This window comes from Lissotriton vulgaris, chromosome 3_1 (genome assembly GCF_964263255.1).
Source record: "Lissotriton vulgaris chromosome 3_1, aLisVul1.2, whole genome shotgun sequence".
Taxonomy (NCBI): domain Eukaryota; kingdom Metazoa; phylum Chordata; class Amphibia; order Caudata; family Salamandridae; genus Lissotriton; species Lissotriton vulgaris.
The window spans coordinates 194,293,137-194,318,112 of record NC_141689.1 but is presented as its reverse complement, the minus strand read 5'-3'; the positions used below and the strand labels follow the sequence as shown (position 1 = coordinate 194,318,112).

Sequence of the window (24,976 nt, the reverse complement as noted above, 5' to 3'; positions counted from 1 at the left end):
ATGATTATACTTACATTTGTTCTTTGTTGTAATTCGAAATGTTGAGAAGGTGTTTTCAAGCTTTTTCTTGTATTTTCTTGTTATATTTCTGTTGGTAGAAAATGAAAATAATTAGATAATCTATTATTTTATTACATTTTGAGCAGTTTCTAGGGAGAATCTCTCTTGTAGTTAGCATTTTAGAGTTTTTAACTAATTTACAAAATATACTTACTATTTTATTTTGTGTAGTCTTTAGCTTTATTGGAGTTATTTTATGGATTTCTTCGAAAATTCCCTTAAGAAGATAGAATAAAGATAAAATGTGTATTAGAAATTTGGGTTCAATTAATGCAGTTGGTGTGTTACAGAACATTTTAAAATACTTACAATATGGATTTTGTAGTATATAATCCGTTCAACTTTTATTGCTGTGTTTTGGAGATGTCTGTAGCAGAAATGTAAAAGGTAACAAAAAAAATGTTATTTAAACTGTTTTGAGAAATAGTTACACTTTTAGCCTACTACTTTACTTTTATTTAAAAATTAGTTTAACTTACTTTAATTATTTCTGTAGGAGTCTTGTATGGAAAAGTAGTTAGAAGCAGGAAATAGCAGTAGCAAAGTAATCTTTTTATAGTGTATATTTGATTAGTTAATTCATTTGATTGGATGATTTAAGAATGGGAGCTTTTCATTAGTTGTTTTAAATTTTTTAAAATTTAATTGATATGTTTGGTGTTGTGGAAATGCTATTTACTTAATACTTTTGCAGTAAACCAGGTTTGTTTTTATTATTTTTAAAATGTATGTAATAATATTTTGCACATATTTGTTAAAAGTATGCTGTTTATTTATAAATTTACTTGCAATGTTTGGATGATAAATGTAAAACAGTTATAATTTTCTTGTATGTGTGGTAAAAAAACGTTTATTCTTTGTGTTATATCTATTGTGGAGTGTATTATATATTTAAAATATATAGTTGGATTGTATTTAAAACGTTTTAGCTATTTTTTATTGAGTCGATATTCCATTATTTTCGATATTAGTGTTATCTATATATTTTGTGTCGATATTTTTGTTGTGTACTGTTTAATTTTGTAATACACGATATTTGTTTATTCTATATTTTGTCTTTCGATATTATTGTTGTCGTTAATTATTATATTCGATATTTAGTAGTCAATATTTTTGTAGGTTCTTCAATAAGTATTGGATGTCGATATAATGGTAGTCGATATTATATCACTGATATTTTATCAACTCGATATTGTGCTCGACGATATTATGTCAGTGATCCTTTGCAGAGATATGAAGCGTGTCAGCATTTCTAAGGCTGAGGTAACTCGCATCTAAGGTAGCGGCATTCCTGAAGTATACTTCTTAGCACCCAAAAGAAAGCAATTATGGTATCATGAAATAAAGGAAAGAAAACCTCCTCATGTGGTTGGTGTTCTTTGAAGGTAAACATTGACTCCCATTAACGCAGGGACCAGTGTGTGAAAGGCATTTTTGCAGGAGCGCTGGATTCGTAATTACATCAATGCAGGTACCTAAGATGGCGGACGATATGAAGGAGAAGAGCCGCAGTAGAAAAGTCATTAAGTGTGTCGCGCTATTTATCTTTAAAAGCTCTCACCAGGGACTCCAGTCGTTCCAAGATTAAGCGCAGAGAAGCACATTTGCGGGTCTGAAAGGCATCCCGGTGCAGCGGAGCAATCCCCTAGGCGGCCATTCTGAACTGCGCCTTAGCCACACCACAGCTCTGTTTTTTTACATCACCGTACACGTGGTTCAGACACAATACATAAAAAGAACTCTTATTGTAACCTCGCCCCCATCCTCCCAAACCTCGCCCCCTCCATTTCCATTCCACAGCACTGCCTGTTAGTCGGATTGTTGCGGTGTGGGTTGCTTGTTCTATCAAACACTAGAAGGTCAGAAAAGACCATGCTTCATCAGCCCTGCATACACAGGACACAGCGCAGAACCCTAGGGAGGTGTGTAGGCAGGTACATCATAGCTGATTTTTTTGTCCACAAATTGTTTCAGTTTCACTTATGATACTTTTGCGCAGTGTCTCGCAGTCTAATGTGCATGACAACGTTTAAATATGCTGTAGTCGAAAGACCGTACAGACCATCACCCTCGAATGTTTGCATAATTTGGGGAGTATGTGGCGACTTTGGAAATACAGGCTGAAATCACATGAGCAAATTTTTTCCATCGAGCACTAGTTGGACAATGAGGGATGCTAGGCTTCGCTGCCTGCGGCAAGCAGTGCCGTTGTTTTGTTTCCCTGTTGGTGCACGGGGATTACAGGACGTCTTTCCCCTTCTGATTAGGTTCTCCCTGCATTCCCTATCAGGTTTGTTTCTAAGGTACTGATTCAATTTGTTCGCCCATTCAGCAGCTAGAAATTACGGACTTCAGTTTTTTTAATCTTCGCTAGTATAAAACTCTCTCATTTTCCAGACAGATTATTAAAGAAAAAATATTCAGGACAATTTTTTTTGTATGTAGTTGTTAAAGCTCTTTCAAAATCTCAAGCAAATGTGGTTATCAAAGAGTCCATTTAGGGCTGGCGTATGAATGGGTCTGATGGGAGTGAGTTTCTATTTATTTACTTCACTTGGCTCATAACTAAATGATTATCAGATTTGTCGCGTAAAAGTTGGTAATTAATTACCTGCAGAATGTTGTGCTTGCCGCACCTAGGGCCTTATTTATGAAGGTCTTGCGCCGCCGGTGCGTCACTTTTAAAATGGGAAAAAGTGACGCACCAGTGGCGCAAGGCCTTCATAAATGGGGCCCCTAGTTCCTTGTGCCGCTGTATTTATTGGGAGTTCTTTCCCCCATTACATTCACAGGTTGCGGGTCCCGAAAGTTACCTGGGTAAAATTGTGAGTTTGCAGTGAGTGTGGCTGCAAATTTCATAACTCCGATCTCCTAGTACATTTTCGTTTTGTGCAACCACTACCTGGAATTGAATAGCCCAGGCATTCATTTACCTTAATTTTAGGTACTTAAAAATGTACCAGGAAAACATACGATTGGATGAAACTAGGCCCAGCAACTCATGTTTATTACAGAGTCGTGAATTTTAGTGGTAAGGAACCGTGGGCTAGATGTAGGTGGCTAAATACAGGTCAGTAACGCCAAAATTCTGTACATTTCAGCGTTACCGACTTGTATTTAGCCATGTGCAAAGTAGGTATTACCGAACGCCATCGGTAAAAAGGAATCGGTAAAAATAACAAAAAACTGTTACCGATTCCCTATTTACCGATTGGCAGACAAAATACTGAATCGGTAATAAGGAATCGATAAAAATAAGGGAAGCCAGTTACCGATTCCTTATTTACCCATTGGCAGTCAAAAATACCGAATTGGTAAATAAGGAATCGGTAAAAAATCGCAAATGCGATGTACCAAAATTCGGTAATACCGAATTAGCTAAAAATCAGTATTAAAGAATCTGTATTTAGCATTGACTCAAAGCAGGTGGTAATCAGGTGCACTGCATATAAACAGCCCCAAAATGCAACTGTGTGAACACAATGGGGGCCCTCTACGTGATAGCACGGCGTCTACGTTTGCGAGCCGCAAGACTGAGGATCTGGAGACCGGAGGAGCGCGTGTACACACTGCGCATTACTCTGTTCCAACTGACTGAGGCTGAAATCCATGTGAGGTACAAGCTACACCCAAACACCATCCTGGACCTGATACGGGACCTGCATCCACTCCTGGAGCACCAGACACCAAGGGTGCACGCAGTACCCACTCATGTACAGGTACTCTGTTGCCTGCACCTCCTGGCATCTGGCAGTTACCAAGAGGTAATAGCTGTGGCAGGTGGAGTCTCACAGAGTTGCCTGTCGCGTTTTTTCAAGAAATTCCTGGATGACATGTTGCAAAGGATGATTCAGAAAAGGGGGTGGTGATGAACAGAGTGTCTGAATTAAGCAGACCACTCTTACCCAGTTTGGGTAAGAGTGGTCTGCTTAATTCAGACACTCTGTTCATCACCACCCCCTTTTCTGAATCATGTTGCAAAGGATGCCACACTACATCAAATTCCCCAGCACACAGGCAGAACTGCTGAAGAGAAAGTTGGACTTTTATCAGAAGGCCCAGTTCCCACACGTCATTGGTTGCATTGACGGGACACATATACCAATCTGCCCCCCTGCTGCGACTGAGTACATCTACCGCAATCGCAAATCCACACATTCGATTAATGTCCAGGTCATATGTGATACGTCTTTCATCATCATCGACATAGTTGCAAAATTCCCAGGGAGCACCCATGATTAATACATATTTAGGAACAGTGGGATCTATACCTGTCTCCTTGCAGGGGAATTCGGAGAAGGCTACCTGCTAGGTAAGTACATATGACACCCCCTGAGGTATACACCTGTTGCTGCGAATGTAGAATGTGAATTACTTACTTACTTCTCACACACAGGTGAAAGTGCCTATGCGGTGCGCTCTTTAATCCTGACTTTGTACCTGCACCCATCCACCCCCAGTGAAAGGCGTTACAATGTTGCACATAGATCGACACGCAATGTGGTTGAGCGAACATTTGGGCTCCTCAAAAGCCGGTTTCGCTGCCTGTCAAAAGTCGAGGTGCACAGCAGTACCAGCCCCTGGTCTGCTGCAAAATCATTGCTGTATGCGCCATGCTGCAAAACCTTGCCACTAAGAGGGGAACACCTGTGGAAATGTGTGATTCTGAAGAGGAGGATGAGGATGAGGAAGGTACACAGCCACAGCACAGCACAGCAGGTGGCGCAGCTGCAGCAGATGGGAGACAGAGACGGTCAGAGATCACACAAAATTATTTCTGAGTAAGTAATGAGACAAAGCCTGTTAATGCATTTGTGTCAAGGTGTTTAATAGACCTTACAGCTGGGAATTGTCCAGCACACCGTAACACCAGCTATGTGTCCAATGGGTTACGTCACCCAAAACAGAATGCAATTAGAGGGCCGTGCCTATCTCTGCGCACCCCCGCACTCCAGTGCTGGGTTCAGCATGCACACTGTCCTCACCAGTGCTGTGTCCTGCAGCAGACCCATGCCTCACACTGCGCCTCCTGCTTCTTTGGCAAGGGGGGAGTTACAGTGCTGCAACTGCTTGCCTCCTCACTGTCGTCCACATCCCCTGTAGCAGTGGCAGCAATCTGGTTAGTCTGCATCACCTCTACGGCACTGGTGACTGTGACCAGGCCCTGAATGACCTCACGGCTGCACTTTGCCATTTCAAGTTGCATGGCTACAGATCTGCGACTAAGCACATGCATTGTTCACAGACTTGGTGAAATCCTGCAAGTATCTTCCTGTCTCTCCGTCTTGCAGCGCGCTCACCATCCAACCTGCCACATAACTGCCTCACTGCCTCCGACACCTCCTTCAATCCCTCTTCCACAGTATTGTTGAGGCAGTAGATGGCCTCCTTCTTGTCGTCAACCTTCCTGTTGTTAGCCACCATCTGTTGTTGAATGGCCCTCATTCTCTTCCCCTGCAGGCGCTGCACATTGAGCATCTGCCCCTCCAGTCCAGAGAAGACACTGGATCTATCAGCGTCACGACTCTGTGCCCTCTGTCGCCGTCTACGGGCACCTGTGGTGGCTGCCTTCATGGGGGACTGTGCCCCAGATGCCTGTGTGTTATCGCCCGGTGTGGTCTTTTGGGCTTCCTGCCTGTCCTCCTCTGTGGCATCCTATCTCCTGGAGTGTGGCCACTGTGTACCTTTTGATCATTATGGTGGTGGTGGGGATGTTGGTGTACTGTCTGCAGGTGACATGACTTCCTCCTCAAAACTGTTTTCCTCCCTGGAAGCCTCGCTAGTCTCCCCTTCTGCAGCCCAGGGCGCTGTTCCGCCTGTGGATACAGAAAGTACTAGTACTCACTTTTCTGCCAGCATCTGTCTGCAAATACATTTTACAACTGACATTCTAGCTGTCCGTCCTCCTCTATCTCATCTATTGCTGTGTGTGACATGCCTATGCTTATTGGGGACTGGCTGATTTGCTACCAGTTGTTAGGGACTACATTTCCCATGATGCATTGCTGATCTTACACAAAACATGTTCCGGAGTGGGATACTTGCATGGGGATTGGGGTTAGGGATGGAAGGGGAGACATCATGCTGTGCATGCATCTTACCTTGTCTCTTGGAAGCTGTTGCCAAGCTATCCACGTCCCCGACACCACTGACGCTCTCTGGCTGGAGGGTGAACTCTACCAGTTGGTCTAGGGTAGTTGGTGCAGGTGCTGTGGAGCTTCCCCCTCCTGTCTTCCCCTCTTGTTTGTGCCGGTCAACCACCCTCTCCTTCGCACATGCCCTCAAGTCGTACCATCGCTTTTTCAAGTCCTCAATTTTGCGATGTGTGACACCAATAGAGTTGATCTTCTCCTGGATTGCCAGCCGAATGCTCCTTTTATGGGACTCAGGGACGTTCAGTGGTCTCTTGCCAAAGAGCTGGTTGTGGTCTTTGACTACTTCCTCTGTGAGGACCTCCAACTCCCCCTCACTGAACGTGTGCTTCCTTTTCCTTCCGGCAGCATCTTTACCCTTCTCCTGTGAGGCCATAGTGCAGTTCCTCTGTGTTCGCTGGGTGGTGCCTGTGCAGCTCCTCTGCTCTTGCTCCTGCTCCCTGTCTCTCCAACAGCTACAAATACAGTGCACCTGCATGGGTGTGGCCACTTCCTGGTTGTGAGGTTATGTGGATGCACAGGATTGGCTGATTCGACAATTACAGATTTTTTAAATTACTGATTCGTTAATTACTGAATCGGTATTACAGAATCGGTAATGCCGATTCGGTAATGGAGAATCAGTAATTTTTTTACCGATTTGCAGTAAATCGCTAATTTTTAGCGATTATTACCGAATCAGTATTTTTTACCAATTTTTTACCTACATCGGAAATACCGAGTCCTTAATAGCGATTCGGTAAAAATCGCTATTAACTTACCTACATCTGGCCCTGTGTTTTTAAATGTTTTACTTAGCTTCCCTATCCCCAAGTATTATAAATGAGATTTTAATGTGAATTGTTATATGGGCAGTAAATGTTTTACATCACGAGAATGTGAATTTTAAATTGGATGTACCAAGGGTGTGTTATTCACTGCGCCTTTCTCACTTATTCAGTGGTCACAGCTGCACGCACATGGCGCTGGAATTTACCCGGTGCGATAGATAGGCTCAAAATCAGCTTTACCGCTGTCGGTCTATAAATTAACAGACAGCCTGTCGGCACAACTAAAGTGTCCCCAAAACGTAATTGCAGGCGCTATGTGCTTTCAGACGGCATCTGCTCAGGAGACACCCCCTATCTCCATTTAGCAGGAGATAGAGAGGGTGTCTCCTTCAGAGCTTAAACCAAAAGGAGCGTGATGTCCGTGTGGAGAGGTGTGGAGTAGTGTGGCTCACTGGTTAGAGGAGGTAGACCTGGAAGCAGAGGTCAGCCCGGGACCAGGGTTCAATTCCCGGCTCGGCGGGGTCTTGAGTCCTAAAATGTCCATGGACTCGGCAATTCTCGCTCTGGTGCCTACTTGATTCACGGGTTCACACTCTGCGACTCTGGGCAATAGCTTGCTTAATCTCCACAACGGCCCCTCGCCGCGGGATGCCTGGCTTTCACCTTGCGGATACCCTGCCGGGGTTATCTCACAGGGGAATGCTGGGATGGGTTTCCTAAGCAAGCGCTTAGAGACTGGTTGGTGATTTGCGCTATATAAATACCTGTACATTTACATTTACATGCCTTTCATTGCACACGTTTCTTATTCAGGTACTCGGTAAACGCTAGCACTGTTATATAGCATTACCAGTCAACCCTGGGCCCTCAACACTCTTGAAAGTGGTTCATATTGTGCACTAGTCACAATATGAACTGCTGTGTGGAGGGGGTGTGCCCCACCACCCGGACCGGCACTGCGTGCTTTTTATTTGTGGGTGTCTATTTCTGTTTATTTATACGAGCACCGGTTCCAGCTTACCCCAGAAGCCCCGGTCGGCACTTCTGTCTTTGGTTTCATTTTGAGGGTTGTACTTAGAGGAATGTTTTACTCTGAGATAATATGGGGCAGCCGGCGGTGACGTGGGGAGGGGGAGGGGCATGGTGGGGGGTAGTAACTATGAATTACGGTTGTTTACAGGTAAGTAAACATATAAATAAATAAAAAGAATTTTGTTGCGCGCACTACATTACATTTGGGAATGCAGTGCACGCAACGAAATTTGTTTTATTTATTTATATGTTTACTAACCTGTATACCTACGTAATCCATAGTTTACTACCCCCCACCTTGCCCCTCCCCATGTCACCGTCCGGCAGGTACTCCCACTACCGACCGCGGCTGATATGGGGTACATTGTAAATCCTAAGGTGCACTGTCAGAGGTCAGCGGTGGGTGCGAGGCTTCGGGCGGTTGGCGAGCACCCATGCACCAGCACAAAAGGCAACACGGGCCCCCACTCCCAGGGGTTAATCGGCAAAGGGGATAACGCTCATGCCCCGTTCAGTGTTTAAATGGCCATCCGTCTTTTGCACACAATGGTCTCGTCTATCGGGGTTTCTTAAAGGGGAAGGGATGCTTAGTGGCCAAGGAGCCAGTGCACCCCCTCCCCACAGCACACCACGCTCCTCACCCTTCAGCGAGTTTGCCACATGTACCTCACACATCCTAATTACTGTTATCATACCCTCACCATCTCCATGTTTTACCGCACTCCCCACTGTTTCAGCATCCACCACACTCTGCCTGCTTAGCACGTTTGCCGCATGCATCTAACTTGCCAAAACTATTGCACTCAAAACGTTCAGCGTGTTTATAAAACCAATGTCCCATATTCTCCACACCAACCACATAATACATACCAGACCCAGATATTCACTGCACTCTCACAGCACACTCATCAGAAAACCCCGGAAATTGTTAAAGGGTATTAGCTCCGACAGATTTCCTCAACCACACCACCGCCATTCCTAAACTTGAATATGGAGTAAATGTCGCACTTCCCTATTGCAACTTACCACACCGCTCGCTGATTTTAGCTTCCTTCCCATTCCGGCTCCGTTTAGTAAACTACCTTCTCCTATGCTGGATACACTAACCAACATTTTTAGCGTTTCTTTTTCCATTGAGTGCAGTAGGTCTTGCCTTTTATTAAGTTAAAGCCATTTGCTTTGCTATACAATACCATTAGTAAAGCACATGGCTTTAACTTAATCAAAGGCGAGAGCTATTGCATTTTCAATGCTTGTTTTTACATTGTTACAGCTCTGATTAGTGCTGCTTACACATTTTAGCTCATGTTTTGAACGCATCCTGCTCATAGCAATATATATGTTTTATTATGGCGGTCATCTTCAATTGGGCTTTTATGCTGTAATTCGTACTTGCTTTTTGCTTTCTCCCACTGTTATTTTATTATTGTTTTGCTGTTTCACTAACTACTTTGTTTTTTAGGCATGGCTACTTCACAGAATGTGTTACACCCACCTCCATTTTTACGAAACCCTGGCAAACCGGAGATCAAATGAAAGCAGTTGCTTCGCAATTTTGAAAGTTATTTGGTTACCATAGATGGGCTTGATTATTCATCTTACAGAAAACTTGCACTTCTTTTTAGTCATTTAGATATTACAGGCCAGAATGTTTTTGACAATCTTCTTGTTATACCTCCCACTATGGGTAATTCTGTATGGAATGTATACATTGCAGCTAAACAGAAGTTTAAAAAACACTTTTCTGAGGTACCTAGTGTGTTATTGGAGAGGCACAGTTTTGTTATGCGCGAACAGGCTAGTGATGAAACTGTTGAAGAGTACATAGCTGCATTACATGTTTTATCCACACCTTGCAGATTTGAGAATTCATTTGACACTCATTTAAGGGATCAATTTGTTTTCAACTGCTTCCCAAAGAAAATGCATGAAAGATTACTTACCTGACGCAATCCATCTCTATCTGAGGTAATTGACATTGCGAAGAGTACTGATCGTTCCATCATGTCTACTCAAGCATTGGCTTGTCAAGAAGGATGTTCCCTAGTTTCTCTGATAACTGGTGATAATGCCATCTCTGCTATCAAATCCAGTATAGATAAAAAGAGACTAACTGTGTGTTATCGCTATGACTCTAGACTTCACATAAGCAGCAATTCCTTATGTCCTGCTATCGGGAAGAAATGTTTCTAATGCCAAAACAATTGACATTTTCAAACAGTTTGCAGGTTTCAGAGCGCTATGTGTAAAACCAGAATTGACGTTTAAAAAGTAACTAGTAAAGATGTGTCTGATAATGATATTCGTGATTGTGCCTACAACTTATCTAATGTAGTCCTGACTATTGATAACGGCCTGGACATGGTCAAAGTAGAGTGTCCATTTTGTCAAGCTGTCACTGGGGGCAAATCTCTACAATTAATGGTTGATTCAGGTGCCCCATAACAGTCTTAGCCAACAGCACTTTTTACTTGTGTTATGGTCTTCTTCCTTCTTCCTTCAAACTTAATGCCCTGGATATATGTCCCAGGGCATGTGAGTACTATTCTTCTATGATGATTTGCAAATTTTAGGCAGAATGGTTCATAGTCAGGATTTATATGGTTATCAATTGAAGAGGCCTGGTTGGCTGGATGGATCTAGAAAAGTTAGGCCTATACCTTGTCATACAAATCCCATTATTCTTGGACAAATGCCCTTACTTTCCCTTACTGATTATTGCAAGACTGGTGTTCTACCTGATTTAATGCTTAAGTTCCCAAGTGAGTTCAAAGATGTGATAGGAACTGTAAATGGTTTTGAGCACAAGATCAGGTTGAAATAAAATGCAGTACCTATTGTCCACAAAATGAGACCTGTTCCGATCAGTGTTCGTACTGATTTGGAAAAATTGCTTAATAAATTAACAGAAGAAGGTTTTATTATTCCCACAGATTCTTCAAAATGGGTATCTCCAATTGTTTTAGCTCAAAGGAAAAATGGGGATCTTCGTCTCTGTGTGGATTTAAGATCTTTGAATCGCAACATAATTTTAGATTGTCACCCACTCCCTCACATTCAAGAGATGTTATATAACATAGCTCAAGCCATATATTTTTCAGCAATAGATTTACACTCTGCCTACCACAAAATTGCCTCAAGTACTTAGTCCCAAGAATTTACTACCTTTAAAACACCGTTTGGGGCTTATCAGTACTTGAAGTTGCCCTGTGGTATTGCCTCAGTGGCCAGCATTTTAGAAGACTAGCAGCCCGTCCCGACGTTGCGCGGGAGCAATTAGGCTTCAGGGCCTCCTCCCGCCCCGCTTTTGTAACCTGCAGACGTCACTTTTTCCTCCTGTAATTTACTTTGCTTCAGGGCCTCCGCCCGCCCCACTTTTGTAACTTGCACACGTCACTTTTTCCTTGTGCACATGTTATCCACCCCCTTCTCTCCACTCCACCCAAGGGACGCAGGTTAAAACCCCTCTGGCTACACGTCACTTTTTCCTCCTTTTCCTCCTGTAATGCACCGTTTGTGTGACATTATGTAGTGCACCGTTTGCGTCCTCTTTCTTGTCCTCAGGCTTCCCCGACCGCCGCCCGCCCGTCCAGTCCCCCGCCCTGCCCGTCCCGTCCCGTCCTCAGCCCGGCCCGGCCTGTCCCGTCACCCGCCTGCCCCTACATGAGTGCCCTTACCTCCGACGGCGCTGCTCCCGCCTGTCCGCTCGCACCACCGCTCCTCCCCTGCGCCATGTCCGCCGCTCCTCCTCCGCCACCGGTCCTCTGCTCCTGACATCACCGCTCCTCCCCCGCGCCATGTCCGCCGCTCCTCGGACGCCGCTCCTCCCCGTGCTCCTAACATGACCACGCATGTCGCGGCCGGCGCTACTTTTGAGGGACTACTTTTTTTTTAATCAAAAATTTTAAATAACGTTTATTTTTTTAATTTATGTAGCCTATAACCATCTACACGCCCTGCCAATTGCAACGGTGTATCGGGTGTGTAGATTGGCGCAGTGGTTCCCGAGTTTACCCGCCTCAAAGCCTGAAAGTTTCTGCTTTATTATAGTAGTATAGATTATGGACATTCTTTTTAAAGATCTCAAGAATGTCCAGGCCTTCCAAGTACTATTCTTGTCTTTACTCAGTTCAGAGAAGAATATTTCTTAATTCTAGACAAAGTATTTGGAATTCCTAGCTCCAGAGTCATAACTATTCAACCTGAAAAGTGTAAATTTCTGGTTCAACACCTAGATTATCTTGGACACACCATAACCTCGAATGACATCAAACCTACATTTTGCAATCTCAAATCTATTTTAAAAGCTCCTCCTCCAGTTTACAGGGATTCTTTAAGGACATTTCTAGGTCTCTGTGAATATTATGCGCGCTTTGTACCATTTTATGCTTCTGCGGTTCAGCCTTTGAGAAACTTACTTAAGAAAGGTGTCAAATTTTTATGGACTGATGAGACTAATGACGCTTTCACCAATCTCAAATAACTTGTTATGAATGCTCCTGCCCATAGTCCTTTTGTTGCAGGTCAACAATGGATACTTTCTGTGGATGCTAGCATGAAGGGCATCGGTGCAGTGTTGGGGCAAAGAATTAAGGGAAAAGAGGTCACCATAGCATTCGCATCCAAAACCCTTTTAGAAGCAGAGACACATTATAGCACCATAGAAAGAGAATTTTTAGCTTGTGTCTGGGATACACAGACATCTAAAACGTATATGTGGGGCTGTTCATTCAAAATCAATATTGACCACAAGCCACTTATTTTTGTCCTACATGGTAATGGTTTAGGTACAGCATCGTCCCTCCTTGTACGTTTGCTTTAAAAACTGAAAGAATACGATTTTACTCTCAAGTATAGACAAGGTGGGAAGAATTTTAGGGCTGATTGCATTTCACGTTTGCCTTTACCTACCAATTATGACATCGAGGAGGATTGTGAATGTGTGGTGGCTGCTCTAGATGTTGTATCTCCTTGCTATAATGTCATTTCTGAAAAGGACTGGTTGGAAGCTTTCTCAAGACGAGGTGCTCAAAAAGGTTATTGAATGCATCAGGAAGAGTTGGTCTTTTATGCGCAGTCTCTCTGATGATTTGAGAATTTTTGCTCAAGTCTCTCCTAAACTCTCTATTGAAAACCAAATCTGCACCAGGGCACTTGGGAATCACGGCCACTTGCAAAAAACTATGGGAACATTATTGGTGGCCTGCCATGAATGAACAGATGTCTTCATTTGTCAACTTGTGTCCCCAGTACATTCTGTATGATAAGCTCTGGAAAATGGTCCAAAAATCTTTGTATTCTGTACCTCTACCTGATGGTCCTCGGTTGAAAGTAGCCTTAGATGGTGCTGGTCCTCTCACCCTCCTCACTTCTTTCAACAAGTTACTTATAGTTCTTATTGACTACTATCCAAAGTGGGTTTATTTTGATGTTGTCAAGTCGGCTTCCACCCAGTCTATTTTAAATTTCCTTCAACATGTTTTTTTCTTTGAAGGAAACCCACGAGAAATAATGACAGATAATGGCACGCATTTTGTCTCAATGCAAAAAAGGGTATGCAGTTCTATGTGGATGAAACAGCTTGAGTAAGAGAGCAGCCACTTTCTTAGTATCTAGATAGAGGACGGGAATTTCTCTATTCGGAATTAGGACCCTCACACACCCAGCCAGCTAGGTGTCATGCTACATCATTGGGTCTGCTCCTCGTTGGGTCGGCGCTACAATACCCGACGGGCACCCATGAAGGAGCTCTTTAGCGGAGATCTTTTAATTCCTGCCGTTAGGTGTAGTGCGTGTGAGGGGCCTAGTGTGTGTAGATGTAAAGGGGGGTGATGTTAAAACAGGAAGAAAGTGTCCAATCAGAACTATTTAATGAATATGGCTCCTCTCCTGATTAAAAACGAAGTGTGGCACATCCCTGCAGTAATGTTACAGGATATAGCTATCTAAGGTCAACCTTTTTCTAGCTTATTCGTCAGGTAGACAGAAATTCTTCATGACCAATTAAAGTATCTATCTACACTAATCGTTGTGCTTTATAATATAAGTGAACCACAAACAGTACCCTAAAAGTGGTAACTGTCGATCTAGAGGCACAACCCCATTGGGGTCAGCAATTCACGTTGATGTGTTCCAGCAGAGATAGACACTGTAACAACTAGTGTCACGTCTTCTCAGAGAATTGGCGGAGGATCTATCCCTTGCTCTGCTGGAACATTTTGTCTCCTCACTTATGAGAAAGTGTCTCACTGATTTTGATATAAAAAATCTTCAGCTTGCTCTGTTTAGCACTTCAGCAAATGGTTTAGTTGAAAGGGCTAACCGTTTCATCAAGGACGGTATTCAATCTGCCCTATCCTCAGGTCTTAACGTTTAGGAATTCCTAAGAATGAATCAATAACTATTTTATATAATGAATATGAATTACTTTTTTATATAGCGCAAACAAATACCCAACGGCGTCAAGGCGCTGAAAACAGTTCCACTATCTGATAGGAGCAGAAAGTCTTTATAGGTCAATATTTAAAAGGCAAAAAGCCAGGTCTTCAAGGACTTTCAAAAAGGAAGATGTAATTCTACACAGGAGATAAATGGTGGATGAGTATTCCAAAGCTTAGCCACTGTGACTGATAAAGCCCTTCCTTCCCATCGTACGTAACCCCCTGTATCTGGGAACAAAAAGCCAATGTTTGTTTGCCAACTGCAGTTGTCTAGTGGGGCATGTCGTTGACAGATATGTCTGATTTCCTCTGGTCCTGAATTATGTAATGCCTTGTGCACAATGCACACGGGTTTAAACAGAATTCTTTTTTTGATGATAGACAGTGTAATTTCTTAATGACAGCATATTTTGAATGATATTTAGGAATATCTAGGCCAATCTTGCTGTCGCATTTTGCACTAGTTGTAATTTTCTGATGGAAGCCTTATTTATATCTAAGTGAAGGGCATTACATGTCCATCTTGGATAGGATCAATGCTACTGCAGCTTGCTTCCGTGCGGCCAATGAAAGACATGGAAATATCTTTCTAAGGGTTCTTATGACCAAAATGCAAGATGACACAATCCTATTAACTTGAAGATTATCTATGACACCAGGATTCCTTGCTGAATCAAGTGGACAGGTACATGATCCGAGCATTTCAGGCCACCAAGAATGTGTCCATGGAGGATTCTGATGTCCAAACATTAGAACCTCAGTTTTGTCCCTGTTTAATTGAAGATAGTTGTTTACCATCCTTAATGCCAATGGCTTCAAGCAATTGTTAAAAATGTCAGACAAGGCCTCTATGGGCCAGAGGTTTCAAGCATTTTTTGTCTTTGCAAACGGCCGATTCACAGAATCGGCTATTTGCAAACCCCAAAAAATGCTTTTCAGATGTAGTAAACACTTTTTTGCGATTCGGTAACCTGTTTTGTGACCATGAATGCGGTCGTAAAACATTCACATTTTACCACCTACTTCAAGTAGGTGGTAACCCATTCGCAAATGGGAAGGGGTGACTGAGGGACCCCTTCATCTTTGGAATGTTAGCAAAAGCATTGTTTAAGAACAAGCAGTGGTCCCACGGACCACAGCCTGCTCTTAAAAAAATGAAAATAAAACTTTTCATTTTTATTTTTGTAAAGCAGCCTTTTTTCCTTTTAGGAAAACGGCTGCTTCACAAAAAAAATATTACTTTATTTAAAAGCAATCACAGACATGGTGGTCTGCTAATTTCAGCAGGCCACCATCTCTGTGATTTTTGCTATTTCTAATTTATTTATTTATTATTACACTTAATTAAGCGCACAGCTACCCGGAGGTTTCCCGGCGCTAGAGCAAACTGATCAGTGATAGGAGGGAGGGACATTAGTTGTTGAAAAGCCAGATCTTTATTCCTTTACGGAATTTCAGAAAGCACGATTCCGTGCGCAAGGACTGAGGAAGAGAATTCCATAAGGATGGGGCCAACAGAGCAAACGAGCGGCCACCCATTTTAGCTCTGTTGATGCGCGGAATTTGAAATTTGTTATGCGATGAGGACCTAAGTGTACGGGGGGGAACATATTGCTGAACTAGAGCAGCAAGATAGCGCGGGGCTCTATCAGTCATGATTTTATGCATGTAGCAGAGTGCTTTAAAGTGCACTCTGCTTTCAATGCGCAACCAGTGCAGGTTCCGCATAATAAATAAAAAAAGAGAATGTAACCATTGCTAAAGACTGGGTCTGCATTGCATGCAGACCAGCATATAGCAAAAGCATTTCAATATTTATCAGACGATCAAGTTTGGGATTCTGCTCATTTTGTCAAGCTGAAAGGAAGGGATAGGTTTAAACCTAAGTACCCTAAACATTTTTTGATAGAAAAGACAATGAATCAGCAGCAATGAAATGAAACTTCCTTTCAATATGGGAATCCATTCATGTTTTCATTTTTCTTTCGTTAAGAAGGTCATTGATGGGACACAGTTAACATAAGCACCTCACCTGTGGTCATACAGGGACAGACAGAATTTGAGGTTTCAGCACATATAACACTGTAAAAGATTTAAGGGAAAACTTTTGTGTTTAGTGTATTGAAAGGAATATGGCTCAGAGGAAAGGTCCTGGAACCTATCAGTTATATTAATTTACTACTATTATTACAACAGTTTCACCAATAAATCCCTTTGAAGTCCAAAACCGGTGGGGAGAGTCTTGGAAGGGGTGTACTGTCATAAGGATCTGGGAACCACAGGTTCTAACCCGCCATTTTGTATTGCCTGGACTGATCCTGCAGAGGCTGGGGCATGTTGCTCTTTCCCTTGTGAGTGTTTCCTCTTCCAGATCAGGTGTGGTTCATGGGAGAACGCAGCGACAAAGTGGAAAGCAAAAGGGGCAGATTTACAAGCCCCTTGTGCCTCATTTGCGCCGCCATTGCGTCAATTCTGTGACACCATGGCGGTGTAAACCATGGGCCACGTTGCGCCCTATTTACAAAGTCCATCAACTGTGTTTTTTGCAATTTTCACCCCGAGCGTGCTGGGTATACTCAGACGTGAGTCCCAGGCTCTCCACACCACTGGAGTCAAGCTATCCAGGCTGATGAAGGCTGATAGCCAGAAACCGGTCCTTGGATGCTTGATTCCGGTCTGGGAAAGACATGGCTTGGTAGTTCGGACTGGACTGTTCCCATGGGGCACAGGGTCAGAGCTGATTTGCACATAGCCAGTGTCTAACCCAGGGTGGTGTGGAGTGCAAAAAGACGATGGATTTAGGCCCAGATCCTTGTACTGGGGTGAATGTATGGCATTGTTCTACATTCTGTCCATCAACTGTGTTTTTTGCTATTTACAAAGTGACGCATCTAGGGAGATGCCTCACGTGGTAAAGCCCTGCGCCACATGAAACCTGCGTCAGATTTCATGCGACAGGCATCTGTTTATCCTTGCACCATGATCCGCTGTATTGTAAATGTGGCGCATCTGTGGGGGCGCTAGGGTAAACTTGCATGACGCATCTTTCCTGGCGCATCCCTGCTGATTTGCAGGGATCTGCCAGGAAACGTAAATCTGCCCCAAAGTATTTATGTTCGGTGTCCAAGAGGGTAAACGATGGTTGTTGTATGTCAAAGCTCCCTGTTGTATCCGACACATACTCCTCAGCTCTCCTCTCGGCTGTCTAGACCCATTATATTGTGCACTTGGGTTTCAGGCTGAAGATGTTGATTTGTTGAGGTTACTAACAGATTATATACCCTGCACTCATCAATTATGCATTTGAATATTTGTCGCCTTCCACAATAAGTGTTCACAGCAAGTTTTAAACTGTTTGTTGGTTCATTGATGAATTGGTGCTGTGAGGGTGACAATTGTGGAAAAGCAGTCTTTTTCTGTTTTTCTGAGCTGCATCCCACCAGTGTCCTCCCAAACTTCCTGGTGGATGCATAACAAACAGCAAGAGGGCAGCAGGTATCCTGTGAGTCAGCATTATGGTCTAATACTCCTGTGTCCCATGAGGGACCACCAAAAAGAGATGTGCCTAGGGTCCCAATGTGGAGAGGTTGTGGCTGGCTTTTAGCTAGTAGCCAGGCAACTGGATCTTACCCTATTGCGCTCACTGAGTTTTAGTCCAACCAGCGATGGACTGGTATTTCTCGCCCATCTACTGCTACGTAGAGGTTGCTGATCCAGGATCCCCTTCAATGTACTATCATCCTTTGCACTTCTTGAACATGGTCTGAGGACTAGGGGGGTCTAGAGCAATCTTCCTGCCTTTGGCTCACACCCGACCTTCTGCAAACCATCAGCTCTTGGGATACCAATCTATATGCCATACATGCTTAGAGCCAGTTAATGAAGATATCTCTCCCCCTGGCTTCTTTAAAATAATTCTTGGAGTCTTCCAGCACACACTCATACGGTTCTCTCAACTCAAACACTCCTCTTCAGATATTCAGCCAATCGCGCACCTGCTGCCGCTGTCAATCCACCAGACTGCAGAGGGTCACTCCGTGACCTCATACTTCCTTCCTGCCAAAGTTAGCATGTTGCTTTTCTCTTCCTGGCTCACTAACTGGCTGCCCAGAGCCCTGCACAAACACTGCACTCAATACAAATTGAAGAGATACCAACACTGGACCATAATGGATTAGATTTGTAACTTGGAAGATACAGATTCCACAAAAGCAAATTTTAATGGAGCGGACACTTCACAACGAGGAAGTAAGACACAAGTGGTGGGTGTAAGACTCGGGTAGGTTTGCACACACTCAAGTTGATACAAGAAATCATAACAATGCTTCACTTTTGTAATAAAATTTATTTTTTATAAAAATGAGGCAAGAATAAACATATTCCATAGTCTGCCTGAAATATTTATAGGCCTATGGAAAATCAACCTAATGTACGACTGCAGACTAGCTGAAGCATATCTATTTGATAGGGATGCCGGACTATCTGAAGCATGTATGTCCCACGCACTCTAATAGTGTGTCTCCCAGAGCCAGGCTGATGGCCGAGGGCACGAATGGCTGAAACATACAAATACGACTACCTGAGAGCATGCCGTAAAACAATTTGATGTTGATCCTAGTCACTGTCATACATAGCAGTAGTATTTCCATATCATCAGTCCCATTACTTTATGGACCAAAAAACGTCATAAGGCATTTACATTGGTGCGGCCACTGTAATGAATACTTCAATGGTGTATTCACCACTTCTGCGGGTTTCGCGATATTTTGGGGGAGCTAGGTCACCAATACCAGGCGAGTCAGCCCATGCTCCCAGACCTACCATAAACATGTTCCTAGAATATTTTGTCTATTAATAAGGCACAGCAGCCTCCATGAGACTGCAGGCAGCACAAAGTGCCCGCTAGTCGTCCCAACAACTAGTAGCTTGATTCGCAGACTGCGGAAGCTTGGGTCTTTGTGATAACTTGAGAGACATCTCTGCGTCCAGTCACTAACTTATGATCCCAAATTTCTAGCAGTATGCTGCCATTTTTGTCGTAAAAAAAAACACAAATATGCAATGTACACAGTCTAAGACAAGCTGGTCCGAGTGCCAAAGGTAATATGTCAGTCTTACGCATTTAATACAATATGGCACTCAGCCTTATTTACAAAGCTGCCAAAACTCTACAAGTGCTTCTAACTAGGTTGACGCTAAAGCAATATCCCGATAAATATGAGTCAGTCAAGTGTTTCCTGATATAGCTCCTTGTTTAAAGTTTGGCGGACAGTATACGCTGTCACAAATATAGCAGATATATCCCATCCACCGTATTACAAGTGCATTGTAGCCTATGGCTTGTAGTGCGGTGGACGAGAAATACGTCACATTCGATGGAGTATCCAATCCGCCAAACTCTAAGTAGGGCCCATAGTCATGAAGGGTGGTGGAAGAGCTGAAACCGTAAAGGCACTGTGAGTGATAAACTTAGATTACGCACGTAAACCTCTTGGTTTAGCACTGGCGTGTGGCTACTGTGCTACGGAGCTTCCAAGTCAGTAGCAAGAGTCAAGCAATCCCATGAACTTTGGATGGGCAGCTGATTACTTTTTGTCATAGGGGGTTTCTAGGTCACTCTTCGAGGCTAAGTCCCCTGACGATCACTCGATACAGATCCGTAATAAACCATTCGAAAATCTAATCCAATGCTTTTCAGCGTATTATGATCAGCTTTCGAGGTCAGTCCCACACAGTCCGCCACATGGTAGAATCTCAACTTCCTCTTATAGCTAACAAGAATTTTCACGGAAAATAAAGGAATTTTGAAGTTGGTGTTCTTATGCAACCTGAAGGGACACATGACCTGTATCTATAGTAAGGATAAATAACTAGTGTGTCTAACAGCCAGTCAGGAAGCTACAAAGCTTCCCAAGAGAAATTGCAAAGATAGTGCTAGCATAGTTACATCAGATGATGTGCTTTAAAAGAAAATGACCTGGTGTCTTTGTGGGTCATACAGAAGACTGGAAGAAAAGGATTGCACACAGTTCTTGGAAGCATCAGGCTTAAGAAACAAATCTAGAATATAAGCCACAACATTGAACACAGCTGTGATTCCGCGTCTTCCTGATCACCGGTTGCTGTGGTGCTGTGTATATTAGGAGTCCAGAAGATGGCAAGTGCTGGCCACTCAGATCCTTTCCTTGTGCTTGACATTGGCCAACTTGACATTTTCCTGCTCGGTGGATTGAGGCTTAGGCTGAAGGTGGAACCCGATCATCAGCTGGTAGACCAAAATGCCGGCGAGTGATCCAAGTATGGGGGACACAATTGGAACCCACCACCACTGTCCGCCGGCCCTGCAGGAAAAACAAAAGTTAAACTGAGACATTTCAAGCTATCTGATTACATGTTTTCCATTAGGAGCAAACTACCGTAAAGATCAGTAGAGTTGATGTAATCAAAAATCAATTGGTAAATGCTGGCACTAAGAACATTTAGGGTCAGTAAGAAAAATATACATAGTCTTGAAGTCACATAAATGACTTTGTTAAAGATACATTATGGCTGGCTCCTTACTGAGGTCATATATTAAAGAATGTTAGGAAATAAGTTTAAAAAAAATACAACTTCAGTTAAGTGTATAGTAAGTTTATGGTGCAAAGCTTAGCACCAGGTGACATTCACCAGTTACAGTTAGCTATGAAACCATATCGCTCCCCAGTTAACTGCTCGTAACATCACACTTGGGCTATAATGTACATCGTTTGCGACACCCAACTTATTGCGGGCTTTAACATTATAGATACAATCCCTGATGTCTGATCAAATTATGTGGCATGGTGGTAATATCTGCAGCTCCACATACAGCAACCAGAAGTCCTTGCAGGGATTATATATTGAAGAACAGCTGCTGCACCAGAGGGAGTTGATAGATGTCCTCAGGCTTGATAAGAAGAATGAAGGCTTAAGTACCACTAAGGTTTATACAATGTCCTTGTAGCTTGTATATGGAGAGGAAAGTCTGCAGTATTACTCACATTTAACAGGTGTACTACAGTTCCTATAGTTGGGCTAAAGGATGAAATTCTCCAGAGCTATCACAATTAAGATCAGCATTATGAATTACATGAGTGCTTACGCTTATGCTTTCTAATATGGTGGTACATCCTAAACAAATGATGGATGTAATATGGTACTATTCTGAAATAACGCATCACTTTTAAGCGAACACGGCAAGACGCCCGGGACCTTTTTGTAGAATATACTGTGTTTTTTCTGCAGCTATTGTGACATTTATGGTTTGTGGACGCCTTAATTGGACCTACATTAGCTATATCAATTATCTATATCAATTAGCTGCTGATGTAGCACATTTCTGTTTATTGCAAATACATGTAGGGGTGTCTGTAGATTGCTCCCTTTTCCCTACACGTAGCAACTGTGAAGACATTTGTCAGTTTTCAGTGCCATTGCAGCCTCCCCTGTTCATTCAATAGCTCTTTAGATGTCTGTTTACTTTTTCTCTGCGGAAAACTTTTGAGGAGGTTTGTTAACTGTCTGCGGAATTTCAGGCTTTTACTTTTAGGTGCATATAATAAATCTGGCAAAAATGATGTTATTGGACACATCATGCATGTCTCCAGTGATGTCATTGATGATGCAATTTATGGTGCTGTGTGAGAGGTCATAAGCGGTGCATGGGACTATACTGACTGAATATTTCTAGGTTGCTGTTCCTGATCATTACAACACTCAATACTCCGTTTTAAAGTATTTTTTATGTTTTTATCATATAATTTACTTTGCAATCTTATCAACCATTTGAACATCCCTTTAACTGTGATATACAGTAGCACCCACCAGCAGAGGCCACTGGGCAAATACATAGTATGGTCTTCAGCAGCCATGCCTTATGCCTTGCACCTCTGCCCTCAGTGTCTATTAGGCATGTCCATTAGTCTGAGCCAATAGTCGCTGAACACTGAGTTTGTCCTTCGCTATGACATGTGATCTATACCCCTAGGCTCATGGTCTTGACCCTATAGTCTGCCCAATATTCCCAACTTACGTTTCTACTGGTGCATCACAGATGTGTGGAACCAGAATGATCAATATTTGAATATGCCATATTCAATTCAATTCAATTAAGCTTTATTCGATTTAAAAATTCAAAATAATAAAAGCATACATTCAAAGACAATTATTGACAGATAAAACTTTACAATTTAAAATGAGATTTACAGGATAAAAAATAGTATATATTGCAGTTCATAAAAACCAAGAAAAACTATTGAGAAAACAGTCCACAGATTTCTTTTTACGCATTCGATGTCGTATTTCGGGAATGAATTACATACATAATTAGCTATTGTAATATACAGAATATGCCATATTTACTAGTATATGGCTTATTCCTGCCTCATCACTACACTGGTGCTATGTGCTGCCTAGCGCCAATGCAGGCACCCTTCTGCCTTGATGGATGGTGCCTGTGTTGCAGGCAGGATTGTGTTTTTTGCAGGAAGGGACATCATCCAGCACAAAAAAACAATCCCTAGGTGTTTCCCACTCTCTAATGCAAAATTCAACACAGTGGAAAGAGTAAAAACGAGGAGAACTAAAGATATTTGGGAAGGCGTACAGTTTTGATGCATTTCCAGGTTTACTTGTCTTGGTAAATCAGAGAATGCGATTAAATACATGGGTGGACGCATGGAGACTCCCACTCTCCAACCATGTAAGGCCTCAGCGGGGCAGAGTGACGCTAGGCAGCGATTGCACCGCCTTGCGTTACTCTATATTTACCAAGCACTGCAGGGTCAATCAAGGTGGCCTTGCGTGGCCTGGTAAATCTGATTTAAGGACTGCATCACCATGCTTATATATTTTATATTTCTATACTATTCCTATATTTAAGTATTATTGTTCTGTCATATTAATATAAGAAAGCTGTTTTAATACTTATAACTTTAATCTATTTCATAATTCTGTTTGTGAATTTGATTTTGGAAAGCTTTGTAGTAATTGATCAAGGGGTAAAAAAAGAGCTAGAGGTACAAGAAATTGTGTGCCTGTTATTCAAATTTACTTAAGAATTTTTTATCAAGAATCAGTAAAAGGCATTACCAATTTTGGGCCACAAGTTAGTGCATTAATCAACACTGAATTGTGATTTTTGTTGGTGAAAAGTAGTCCAGTGTTTTCTAAATGCTAACTAAAAAAGTTAAGTAACGTGGATGTCCACGGCAGAAGTTGAATGAGTGACAAAGCGTGTAATTTGATTGGCACAAAATAACTAATTTCCCTATTCGCTAAAATAAAGGCTTCATTATTTTATGCTCAGGTCACCATCTGAAGAAGTCAACACCTTGTGCTCTAATATTTATATTACTACACTAGACCAACTTTCTCTGAAAAATAGAGCTTGCGGCAAAAGGAATTGAGTACTTTTTTCTCCAAGATTTTATGACTATAAAGTTAGCTTTGAGGAGTTTTTTAGGGACCTAAAAGCAAGAACTTGGACATGTTTGGACCCTTTAGTGAAACTGATATGGGTGGGCATAACTCGCAGTGTTTCACACCACAGAACTTAGGATAGTTTTAAAAAAACTCTGTGAGATTCCATGAAGTTCTGCGAGCAGAATTCAGTACGTCATGCTGCTTGAGCTGATTTGTATTACCAGGAGCTTGTTCCGCATTGCAAAATCAGCGCGAACTGCAACGCGTGGCATGCCAGAGTGCGCTGCTTCTTTCTGCTGCACTAGTAGATTTTCTGCTCAAATGGCAGCTTTCTCAACGCAAACAGCCATGACCTGCCACAACCGTCCACTTGGAGGAATCTCACTGGGATTTGTTCTAGTGCCCGAAAATCATGCCCGGTACAGATATAGCCCAAGCCTAGTTAGTATTAGGAGAGAAGTCTTCATCAAAGGTCGTGTTCTGCAGCCAGTGTCAGCTGGACATAAACAAAGTGTTATAAAGTACAAGGGTGCCCAAAGGAGCAATAGGTAAGGGACCTTGGGTGCATATACTATTTCAAGGAACAGTGGTCCCTAAATCACAAAAGTGTACTTCTTGTAATTGTCTGCAAAACTTGGATTGTATGCAGACTGTCCGTTCTTGCCTCACTTGTTCGTGTATGTCATAATTGTCTCTATACAGTAGTAGGACACAGGTTGTGTTCCACGTTGATATTGTTCGAGATTGACTGACTATACTTGCAATTGTGTTATTAAACCCTGTCCAGCTGAACAGATTACATGGATTACAATCTTGATCTATATTTATTGTGTTCATTATCTTCTACTTGTTAGGGACCACTGTTCCTTGAAATAGGACATAAACATAGGCCATGCCTGGTGGCTACTACAAGAAGGGCCACACAGTGCAGGGCATAGCCAATGACTAAGTCATGTGCCCAGTTCTTAGAGGGCACTGTAATGGCTATAGAGCTTGCCTTGTGCCCAGTGAGTACTTCAAGCAGTGTTGGATGACACAGAGCATTGACAAATGCCATCCCCAACTACGAGCCCCCGGT

At 42.7% G+C, this 24,976-nt stretch overlaps 1 protein-coding gene across 1 annotated transcript in view; it reads right to left on the bottom strand.

The window, feature by feature from the left end:
- Positions 1-18,779: 18,779 nt before the first annotated feature.
- Positions 18,780-24,976, bottom strand: part of LOC147726208 (aquaporin-3-like) — a 51,996-nt gene continuing 45,799 nt past the window's right edge. Inside the window, exon 6 of the mRNA XM_086960308.1 lies at positions 18,780-20,795. Within this exon, the coding sequence (XP_086816434.1) occupies positions 20,627-20,795 (169 nt within the window). The 3' untranslated portion in view covers positions 18,780-20,626. The remainder of the gene's footprint in view (positions 20,796-24,976) is intronic.